Below are 12,302 nucleotides of genomic sequence, written 5' to 3' on the forward strand. Positions count from 1 at the left end.
ATGTTAAAGGGTATGGGAAAACTCTGAAAATTGACCCATGTATTATAATATGTGATATTTTGTCTAAGTTCAAAAATGGAATAATTCCATGAAAATTGGCGAAACGTCCCGAAACCCAAAGGTTTTTTCTGTAACTTATCATAATAAAGCCATGTACCAAGCTTTAGTTGAATTTGCTAATGGGTATGGGAAAACGTCTGGAAAATTGACCCACGTATAATATCTGATATTTTCTCTAAGTTCAAAAAGGGAATAACTCCGTGAAAAATTGGCGAAACCCTAACTTTTTTCTGTAACTTATCATAATAAAGCTATGCACCAAGTTTCAGTTGAACTTGCTAGTGGGTATGGGAAAAAGTCTGGAAAACTGGCTCATGTATAATATGTGATATTTTCTAGGTTCAAAAAGGGAAAACTCCGTGAAAAATTGATGAAAAGTCCCGAAACTCAAACTTTTTCTGTAACTTATTGTCGTGTGACTGCTCTCAGTTAAGACCGAGAGTAAGCCACGGATGGAAACGAGCGTTAATGTAGGCGTCTGTTCAATTGATGGCGGATGATACGCAAGGAGGAAGAAGAATACCGACTCACCTGTATGCCCCCCCCCTCCCTCCCCCCCCCCCCCCCCCGCAGGCATCTTCATCCTGCAAATTAACTCAACCCAAGAAGGATGTAAAATGTACAAAAATAAGATTTATTAATGGAACCCGAGAACAATGAACGCGACGGTAAATAATTGTCCTACATTGGAGCGCTCCCACACCAGACGTATGAAACAGACAAGGGAATATATAATAAAATAAAGGGGGTCGTGCGTGTGTGGTGCGGATTATCTCACTCAGCTGAGGTGTGTCAGGGATCGTCAGGCCCCAAGCGCAGTCCGGACGCGGCTCTGGTGTTAGCGGGATGAAGGCCGACCGGTCGTTGGTGTGAACCAGGCCTCGACGCGCCCTTGCTCACGTGCTGCTAGGCCAGCGTACGCTGCAGAGCGGCAAGCCTCGCCCGTACACCCGTCGCTCGCACGTGAACACCGGGGAGGAGAACCGTCAGTGCTCCACCATCTCTCCAGGGTCAAGAACACAAGGGAAGGCAGTCCAACCAAAAGACGATCCAAAACAAGAAGGGATACAACGCAAGAAGGCCAAGAGAGAGAGAAAATGCCGGTCTCCTCGAACCTTTAACGTCAGCTCGTGACATCACCGGCGCTTCTCCTCCAATCAGCGCGTCGCTTCTTGCTCGCCCCTCATGTCCTCCAGAGGGAAGCTTCTTGCCCCTCCCCATGCTAATCACCAGTCCTTTCTTACTCTGCCAATCAGCGGCCTTCGTCCTGCCTCGTGTCTTCCTTCCACCAATCAGTGGCCAGCTTCTTGCCCCTACCTTGACCAATCACGAGCTTCATCCTGCCTCGTCTCCCTATTGGTGGTGTCTTGTCCAATGGTTTGATTTCCCCATCAAACCCTTCGACCAATCCTTCGCGAGGTGGGCGTGGCCTTAGCCTGCCTGAGCAATGTGTGTATGCCAAGTCGGGGTTGTTAGCCCAAGTGCGTCATCTGGGTTCCGGTTCATTTTATTGTTGGGGGAATTTAATTAGTGTGTGTGCTAATGGGGATGGATTCCTAATTAGTGTCTAATAATGTGATGCCATAAGAGACACAGGGATGATCACAGAGGGAACGACATACAAGGGAATTTTACCCTTGTACCCTAATCTAGTTAACAAGCCTAGACCCCTTGTGAAGGGGATGAATGTACACTTACACGAACAAACCGCCTAAACAAAATTACGTGAGGGGTACCTTATCACAACAATCGGAGCATGATACCTACACAGATCTACCTGATCTATATACCACTCTACCCCAAAATTCATAACATTATCATAACTAGGGCATGCCCGTACTATATATATATCTAAAAGTATATCCCCCCCCCCCCTCTATTTACATGCAATGGTTTGGTCCAAAGCTAACGGCTTGCGAGTACGGTGACAATCCCCCCCCCCCCTCTATTTACATGAAATGGTTTGGTCCAAAGCTAACGGCTAGCGGAGTTTGGTAAAGAAATCGCCATAGCGTGCACAAATGCGCAGGAAAGCGAAAGAATCGCAAATTAGTTTTAATTAGTTGTAAAACATAGTTTAACGCCAACATAGCGGCAACATAGTTTGCCAACGTGAAATAAATGAATACGCTCTCAAATGTGCCAAAAAAAAAAAAAAACGCTACCCGTACGCTCTACCCCGCCCGTACGCCCGTAAACAAAAAAAACAACGCTCTTCGCTTCCGCCCTTCGCTCTGACTGAATTGGGAGAAATAATGCGCATAAGAAATCGAGAAATTATTATTTTCTCCGGAAGAAATCGAATTACGTACCGTAATGGCGCACGCGCTGGGCTCAGCATCAGCTCGCTCTCACATCGGCCACGCCTACGCAATAACGCGTTCTGTGATTGGATGCCGGAAGTGCAGTCCTCACTGTCCGGAAGGTCGTATATCGCAGTTACGATGAATCGCAAATTAGTTTTTATTAGTTTTATAATTAGTTTTAAAACATAGTTTAACGGCAACATAGTTTGCCGACGGGAAATAAATGAATACGCTCTCAAATGTGCCATCCGAGGCAGAGTGTGTTCGCCACGTTCGGCACACGTGATAGCTCGCTGCTCTCTGATTGGTTGAATCGTTTTTTGGACATAGCTCGGTAAGTACTTCTGCGATTAATTTAAAACCTTGAAAAGGCACATCCTCGGGTCCCCAGCAATATACCTGGCAAGTTTCAAGTATATCGGACCGGTAGTTGTCGAGAAACAGCGGTCACAGACATACAAACAAACAAACGTACAAACAAACATACACACAGAGATTACTGGAATTATAGATAGATAAAACAATGTACCAAGTTTCAGTTGAATATGTTAAAGGGTATGGGAAAAAAGTCTGAAAACCCACAGGTGTGTGAAACAACAACTAACAACTTGGTGAAACCAGTAAGGTGTAGGAGTTGCAGATGACGAGAGGGCGAGACACTTCTTAGCTTGTTCAAAGCTCCTTTATTCCAACAGAACTAACTCGCGACCGGAACTCATGCATCTTTTATAACACAAATCACTCTTAAGGGGGCGTGGCTCCAACAACCCAGCACACACCACGCCCATACCATCAATAGCCCCACTGGTCCCATGCCTGTGGATTATGTCCCAATGGGGTAACCCCCACATGCGCCCCCCCAGAATTCACTCGCACGGGCAATGTCAGTTTTCGGGGGGCCTTAACCACCCAGCCGAAATGACTGATGACCCGAGCAGGGACTGTTAGCGGCTTGGCGGTAGGCGGGCCAACCAGGGACTTACCCGATGGGGGAGGGCCCCGCCGTGGGGGTTGGGCCAACCGAGGGGGCTGGTCTAGGTCCAAGTGAGCCGGCTTGAGGTGGTCCACCGAAAGGTGGTCCGGTTTGCCGCCGATGTCGACCACGAAGGACTTGTCCCCGGCCTCCAGAACGCGGAAAGGCCTGTCGTAAGGCGGCCGAAGCGGCTCCCGGTGTGCGTCATGGTGAACAAAGACGTACTCCGCTGTATGTAGATCCGGCGGGATGTGGGCCTGAGGCAAACCATGTTGAGATGTGGGTACTGGTGCAAACATCTTGGCATTCTCCCGGAGAACCGACCGCTGACGGGCAGTGGACCAGGGGCTTGTGGCGTCAGGCATGAACTCCCCGGGAACCCGCAGCGGCTGGCAATAGACGAGCTCCGCGGATGAGGACTGGAGGTCTTCCTTAGGGGCTGTCCTGAGGCCCAACATGACCCACGGGAGTCTGTCGGCCCAACTGTCATCCCGGAGGCTGGCCCTGAGAGCAGCTTTCATAGAGCGATGGAACCTCTCACACAATCCATTAGCCTGGGGATGATATGAACTGGTGCAATGGAGCTTTACCCCAACCCCTGGGCGACAGCACCCCATAGATCTGAAGTGAACTGGGGCCCCCTGTCTGAAGAGATGTCCGAGGGGCGCCAAAACGGGCAACCCAAGTGCCGATGAATGCCCGGGCCACATCGGCGGATGTTGTAGATGTGAGCGGGATGACCTCTGGCCACCTGGTGGTCCTATCGACCATCGTGAGGAGGTGGGTGAATCCCCGCGAGGGGGGAGGGGACCTACCAGGTCCATGTTAACATGGCCAAACTGTCGCTCGGGCACTGTGAATGGCGCCAATGGGGCCTGGGTATGGCGATGCACCTTCGAGCGTTGGCACTCGACGAAGATGTTGGCCCAGTCGCGCACATCCTTCCTGAGCCCGTGCCAAGCGAACTTCGCCGCCACCAACTTTTGCGACGCCTTCCTGCCCGGGCGAGGAAGACCGTGGACTGCATCGAACACCAGCCGTCTCCAGCTGGTGGGTACGACGGGGCGAGGCTGTCCCAAAGATATGTCGCACAGTAGCGTGGTACCCGTGTCCTTGAACGGCACATCAGACAGTCGAAGCCCCGTGACCGCCGCCCTGCAGGTCTGGACATCCGGGTCGGAGATCTGATCGGCCGCCATGTGGGCGTAGTCGATGCCAAGGTGAACCGCGCCAGTTAAGGACCGGGGAAGACAATCGGCGACCGTATTATCCTTCCCAGCCTCCACTTTAGACGGCAGTGGGACAGCCCCCCCCCACCCCACCCCCTCATGATGCGGTGGCCGAGAAAGTCAATTGAGGCCACCCCGAACAAGCACTAGGCCGGGTTAATGATCACGCCGTGCTGACTGAGGCGTTCAAAGAGCGCTCGGAGGTGAAGCATGTGCTCCGTCCTGGAAGCGCTGGCGATGAGGATATCGTCCAGGTAGACGAACAGAAACGGCAAATCCCGCAACACGCTGTCCATCAGGTGCTGTAAAGCCTGGGCCGCGTTCTTGAGCCCAAAAGGCATACGGAGGAATTCTAAAATCCCGAACGGTGTAATCACTGCGGTCTTAGGAACGTCCTGCGGCCGGACGGGGACCTGGTGGTAACCACAAACGAGGTCCACTTTAGAAAAAAAAAATTTACCGGCCAAGCAGGCAGAAAAATCCTGGATGTGCGGGATTGGGTGGCAGTCGTGGGTAGTGGCGTGGTTGAGGCGGCGATAATCCCCGCATGGGCGCCAACCGCCACCCGGCTTTGGCGCAATGTGGAGAGGCGAGGCCCACGGGCTGTCGGACCGTCGCACGATGCCAAGACGCTCCAACGTGTCAAACTCCGCCTTTGCGATAGCGAGTTTTTCCGGGTCGAGGCGTCGAGCCCGGGCGTAGACAGGCGGGCCAATGGTCGGATTGTGATGCTCCACCCCGTGCTTGATGGCAACAGCCGAAAAGGTGGGCCGTGTAAGGGCCGGGAACTCGGTGAGGAGGCGGGCAAACCCATCAGAGGTCGAGAGCATGCACGTAAGCCTCGTCGAAGCGGACCTGCTCAGCGAGCATGGAAGAGAACTGAATGTCTCCGCATTAATGAGCCGCCGATTTTTAACATCCACCAATAGGCCATTGACGCAGAGGAAATCAGGGCCCAGCAAGGGGGTGGACACCCTCGCCGTGACAAAATCCCATGTAAACTGCTGCCCGCCAAAGCACAGTGCCACGGTCCATTTGCTAAAAATCTGAATAGCACTGCCGTTGGCGGCTTCCAGGGCGGGGGCGTGACTCCCGGCCTCCCGGTCCAATGCCGACACAGGTAGAACGCTCACCTGGGCCCCTGTGTCGCAGAGGAAACGACGTCCGGAGTCGGTGTCTGAAATGAACAACAAACTGCCCGAACGGCCGATGCTCATGGCAGTTAACGAGCGCCGGCCATCCCATTTCCCGACTCGCTGAAGCTGCAGGGTGACCGGCATGCCTTGGCCTTGGGCCCAAACATTGCGTGGTAAAAGCACGAGCCTGAGGCCTTCCGCCCCTGGGCCATAATGGCGGCCACGACGGTGTCCGCCAGCGGTGTAGGCTCGACGGGGTCGGGGTCCCATGCAGCTGCACTACATTGCTGTCTGGCGGAGAAAAACTTGTCTGCTTCCCTGGCCAGGGAGCAGAAATCCTTAACAGGCGAGTTGGCCAGGGCTGTCCGTACCTGACCTGGCAGCTGTTGCAGGAACAGTTCTTTGAAGAGGAAACATGGTCGGTGGCTGCCCAGGAGAGACAACATTTGGTCCATAAGCTCCGACGGCTCGGAGTCACCCAGCCCAGGTAGAGAAAGTAGCTGGCGGGCACGCTCGGCCTCAGTGAGCTCGAAGGTTACGAGCAGCAGCGCCTTTAGCGTCTCGTACTTGCGGCCCTTCGGAGGATCCTGGAGAAGGCTCACCACACTGGTCGCAGTGGAGCCGCTGAGCGCAGACACGACATAATAATACTTATTGGGCGAATTGGGCCTCAGCTTGTGCGAAACAAACGGCAGCTTGTCGTTCCCAAAAACTCCGGCAGTTTAATCGAAACTGCGCTTGTCGCCATGTTCGTTTGAAGCTCCGAAAACGTTCGAGAGCAAGACGGGGTCACCAATGTAGGAGTTGCAGATGACGAGAGGGTGAGACACTTCTCAGCCTGTTCAAAGCTCCTTTATTCCAACAGAACTAACTCGCGACCGGAACTCATGCATCTTTTATAACACAAATCACTCTTAAGGGGGCGTGGCTCCAACAACCGAGCCTGTGGATTATGTCCCAATGGGGTAACCCCCACATGAGCCAACCGAGGGGGCCGGTCTGGGTCCAAGTGAGCCGGCTTGAGGCGGTCCACCGAAAGGTAGTCCAGTTTGCTGCCGATGACGACCACGAAAGACTTGTCCCCGGCCTCCAGAACGCGAAAGGCCCGTCGTAAGGCACCAGGTCCACGTTAACCTGGTCAAACCGTCGCTCGGGCACTGTGAATGGCGCCAATGGGGCCTGGGTATGGCTATGCACCTTCGAGCGTTGGCACTCGACGCAGGTGCTGGCCCAGTAACACACTACCTTCCTGAGCCCGTGCCAAACGAACTTCGCCGCCACCAACTTTTGCGACGCCTTCCTGCTCGGGTGAGAAAGACCGTGGACGGCATCGAACACCAGCCGTCTCCAGCTGGTGGGTACGACGGGGCGAGGCTGACCCAAAGAAACGTCGCACAGTAGCGTGGTGCCCGTATCCTTGAACGGCACATCAGACAGTCGAAGCCGCATGATCGCCGCCCTGCAGGCCTGGACATCCGGGTCGGAGATCTTATCGGCCGCCATGCGGGCGTAGTCGATGCCAAGGTGAACCGCGCCGACTATGGACCGGGAGAGACAATCGGCGACCGTATTATCCTTCCCAGCAACATGTTGAATATCCGTCGTGAACTCGGAAACGAAGGAGAGCTGGCATTGTTGATGGGCAGACCACGGCTCCATGACCTTGGCCATGGCAAAAACCAGGGGCTTGTGGTCCACAAACGCCGTGAATGGGCGGGCTTCCACCAGGTAACAGAAGTGTCGGACAGCTAGGTAGAGGCCTAGGAGCTCACGATCGAAGGTACTGTACTTTCGTTCATTAGGGCGGAGCTGCCGGCTAAAAAAAGCAAGCGGCTGCCACGCCCCGTTGATCTACTGCTCGTGCACGGCGCCAACCACATAGTCTGAAGCGTCCGTGGTGAGAGCATTCGGTGCATCGGGCGACGGATGCGCCAGCATGGTTGCGCTGGCGAGGGCCAGTTTAGCATCTGTGAAAGCCTTGGCCATCTCCTCGGTCCAGTCAATGGCGCATTTGGTAGGCTTGCCCTTGAGGGCCTCATAAAGGGGCCGCATCAGCTGGGCCACACGGGGCACGAAATGATGGTAAAAGTTCACCATGCCCAAAAACTCCTGCAGGGCCTTGACGGTGAGGTTGGTTGGTCCCGTGCCTGTGGATTATGTCCCAATGGGGTAACCCCCACAAGGGGACTAATAACACTATTTTAGGGGGTTCTAACATGATCACTCATACTTTTCATCAGTATCCTGTATATCCATAAGCCAAAGCCCACACCCAACACCCAACTCCTCCTCCTTCCCCAAAGGCTGGCAGGGTAGCCTGTAGGTATGCATACTCACCTCTGAGTTGTCCAACCCAGGTTGAAATATAGTCCCAGGTATAAAATGTCATTCTGGTGCTTCACGTTTAGGGTGATCACATCAAAATGTGTGCCGTCTCTCAGATCTGGTGCTAAGCTTTAGTTGGTGGACATAAAAGATCTCACGTTATTGTTGACGAAGAGTAGGCGAGTACTCGCCAACAACCTCAACAAATCAGAAATCCCTGCGCATTCAGTTGAACATCAGCCCTGGGCAGTCGGTTCGTGATATAACATACTAGCAGAAGTACCCGGCGTTGCCGGGCGGGGGAGGGGAGGGGAACGGGGGGAGGGGGAAGGGGAGGGGAACGGGGGGGAGGGGGAGGGGGAGGGGGGAGGGAAGGGGAGGGAGAGGGGGAGCACGAAGCAGATTTCGGAGACTCACCGATCCTATGACGCCCTCCAGTACCGGCGTTGCCGGGCGGGGGAAGGGAGACCCATACATTCCCAACCCGTACATTCACCCTCTCGACTCCAGCTCACTCGGACAAAGGCCTTGCACAAATTACACCGTGATATATGGTGCGAGTCTGGTGGCGAAGATGGAACATCACGTGATCGCTCTGAGCGAATCAGCGAGCTACTCTGGCACAGGCCCAATGGCCATGTCTATGCCAAAAGTACGTGAGCGAATCTGGCGCAATGAATTGAAAATATATAGAACGCTCATACTCCGTGAAAAGTGTAGCCGCCGTGTCACCATCTTGGTTAACACTACTCGACCAACTCGCTTCGCGGATCTCGTTTGTTTTGAACGTGTCCCAGATTTTAAAAACCAGACAACTGTTAAAATGCCATTTTGTGCGGCAATAAACTGCTCCAATCGGTTACGGAAGGGTTGTGGAAAGATGTTTCACAGCTGTTTCAAAGACGTTTAATTCATATCGCACAAAATCGACAAAAATGGACACAAAACACGATCGCACAAAAGGTGAAAAAACGCAATCACTTTTCGCTCTGAATTACGTGCAAACGCATGACGGAAATCACCATCGCCCAGCATCGAGTGCCAACCAAGATGGCGCCCGGTAGCTGCATCTCCACCTGTGTGGTGTGAATAGCAATGGTCATTCTATATATTTTCCGTTCAGTGGTCTGGCGGAGAGGATGGAACATCACGTGATCGCTCTGAGCGGATCAGCGAGGTGCTCTGGCACCTGCTGAGATTCAGTGTATAATGTTCCTCACTGAAATGCGCTGAGGTAAATATGAATAAAAAATATGGATCTCCTTATCGGAGGTCATTTTTAGTTGGGTCATGTCCTAACCAGGCCCAATGGCCATGTCCATGCCAAAAATCGAGTTCGTGAGCGCGTCTGGCGGCGAGGATGGAACATCACGTGTCACGTGATCGCTCTGAGCGAATCAGCGCGCTGCTCTGGCACATGCTGGGATTCAGTGTATAATGTTCCTTGCCGAAATGCGCTGAGGTAAATATGAATAAAAAATATGGATCTCGTCATCGGAGGTCTTTTTTAGGTGGGCCATGTCCTTCCCAGGCCCAATGGCCATGTCTATGCCAAAAAACAAGTACGTGAGCCTCTCCGTTTAGGAGTCTATAGGTAACATACACACACACACACACAAACACACACACACACACACACACACACACACACACACACACACACAAACACACAAACTGTGTTTTATTTATATAGATTCCACTTGGATTCTAACGCAGGCCGAGCTTCAGAATGAGTGACCTCACTACTGTTGACCCATGATGTCACAATGCAATGAATTATTGTGGACTTTTACAGAAACTCAAGGCCGCCGCACAACCAAACATGGCAGACAAGTGAAAAGAGAAACATCTGGTCAAAAGAAAGAAGAAAAAGTGCGAAGTGCAGATGCAAAGCAAAAAGCAGAAGAAAAACAAGACAAAACAAAGAAGATGAAAGATGTACAAAGGTAAGCTGAAATCATCAATGTTATGGGTGAGGAGGAACTTCAGGGTAAGAGTCTCAAGGAGATGATGCTTGGCCTACATGGTCTCAAAATGTGTACGACTGTTAAATACCCATCAGACATTGATTGTACAAGTTTGTTAGGGATTATTTTATATATTTTGAAGTAAACAGAAGGTATTTTGGGTTTTATTGTTGACAAAGTCAAGGCTAGTGGAAGAGCTAGAACACAGAACGGATCAGGATGGAACAGTAGAAGAGGGGGCCCAGGTCGACAATTCCCATATAAACCAATAGACACCAGTAGGACATTTCTATGGGTGTCTATTGCAAATCACGGTTTCTATTGGTTTCTACAGGAACCAGTTGAGTTTCCAGTAGAAACATAACCAGATTCGGTTGAAACCGATAGAGTTAACGGGTCTGAAAACCCATAGACCAACCAAAATACTTCAATTATATTTGGTTATAATCAAACGCAAACACGCACAGTTTCATATTGAATTGAGTTATAGCCATGTTCTCTATAACAACATTCTCACAACATAAGTGATTCTTCACCATTGAGTTATGGGGCCAAAAATTATATAGAACCACCTTTGGAGGCCACTTTTCCCCGCAGAGCAGGGGTTGGCCTTTTTGGGGCATCTTGGTCCCCTTTTTGAAGCAATGTTTTATGGCCGGATGCTCATCCTGCCGCCAACCCTGTTAGTCGCCTCTTGCGACACACAGTGAACTGATACTCAATTTGCCGACCTCAGAAGGATGACAGGCTGAATCAACCCCCCTGGTGTTAATTCAGCGACCGGCCAGGATTTGGACTCAGGATCCTAGGATCCCAAACCGGCACCCTAACCGCTAAGCCAACACCAGGCTCCTTAGATTTTGGTTCAGGTCCGAATCCAGATCCGGCCTATCAGTGGGATAGAAACCATAAACTGTTCACCAGGTGGAGGTATGCTCCCTACTGAGTGCCGTTCTAGTTCCCATTGAATTGGAATTGCTCCCAGCGAACTATATATGTATTTTCCTGGCACGTCGTACGCAACCAGGTTGTGGATTCTACTTTATCACTTGAATGTTTCACCATACGTGTGGCTCGCCAGAAGTGATCTTTTACTCACGGACATTCCACGTCTTCCCTGAGGACTTTGTCTCTGAGGCCTCGGATGTTTTATCACGAACTTTTTGACAATTATTTAGTTTTCTCAATACTGCTCGCTGTTTGTTTCATATCATGATTCTTGATTGGCGGGGGTCTTATTACGAACTTTAAGCCAAATTTTCACTAATTGTACGTTTATTACTTCCACCATTAAAGGTGGATGGAGGTTATATGTTTTCACCCATGTCTGTTTGTCTGTCGGTTTGTGAACAAGATATTTGTCTGTTTGTATACATGTTTGTGAACATGTTATTCAATCCACCTAATAAATGGTGAGTACGAATTGTATTATAATCGTAGCAATTTCGACAAAGATGTCCGCTCACAAATCACCCCTCAGACACAATGGCTCGTAAATAGTCAAATTAAACCACTGGGACAGGGAAGTCCCATCACCTATTTTCCAAAACAAGATGACGTCCCCACATTGATGTCATGTTTAATGCAGATGATGAAAATGAAATGATAACGACAATGACAATCAATACAACGTTCTGTAGATAAAATAGTTAACTAGACGGAGAATATGAAGTAGACACTGTAAGTAGACTTGACCTCCAAATGCACCGGATAATGAAGCACACATGGCACCTGGGACTGCTGGAAAAGCAGGTACGAGTGCGGTGGGTCCAATGATCGACACTGGAGGATCTATCATTTGCATGGTGAGATCGAGAGAACGCCAGGCCCTCGGGATGATTTGTGGCATTTAACGTAATTAATACCAAATCATGTCAAAACTCACAGGTGTACATATCTACAAAGTATGCAGCGGACATGTTGTTTGCCTTTTTATATAAATGCGAATCACAAAAGTTGGGGCTCAGGAGGGGGGGGGGGCGGGGGGGTCCTACTCTTCCTCATGCCCATAACAAAATATTAATGCCTGTGACATATATTACTAAAAGGAGAAGCATCCGTGCGTGTGTGGGTATCACACTTTATTCTAAAGGGTTCCTGCTGTGTCATAGTCTCAGAATAATAAAAAGGGTACCGTCGGAAAGCTAATAAATCGATTTACCTGTGACAAAAATTTGTGTCCGCTAAATAAAAAAATTACTGCTTTAAAATCCTGTCTTTCCTGGATTTAATAAGAAGAAGCAGGACCAGGAGCTTTAACGCAGTGGTTCCAACGGTATGACAGCAAAGACCCCTTAGAATAAAGC

At 50.8% G+C, this 12,302-nt stretch overlaps 1 protein-coding gene across 1 annotated transcript in view; it reads left to right on the forward strand.

Moving 5' to 3' along the window:
• Positions 1–12,302, forward strand: part of LOC137428075 (transmembrane channel-like protein 1) — a 55,569-nt gene that overhangs the window by 1,459 nt on the left and 41,808 nt on the right. The window contains exon 2 of the mRNA XM_078777412.1: positions 9,825–9,975. Within this exon, the coding sequence (XP_078633538.1) occupies positions 9,825–9,975 (151 nt within the window). The remainder of the gene's footprint in view (positions 1–9,824; positions 9,976–12,302) is intronic.

This window comes from Myxine glutinosa, chromosome 5 (genome assembly GCF_964187855.1).
Source record: "Myxine glutinosa chromosome 5, kmMyxGlut1.1, whole genome shotgun sequence".
NCBI lineage: Eukaryota > Metazoa > Chordata > Myxini > Myxiniformes > Myxinidae > Myxine > Myxine glutinosa.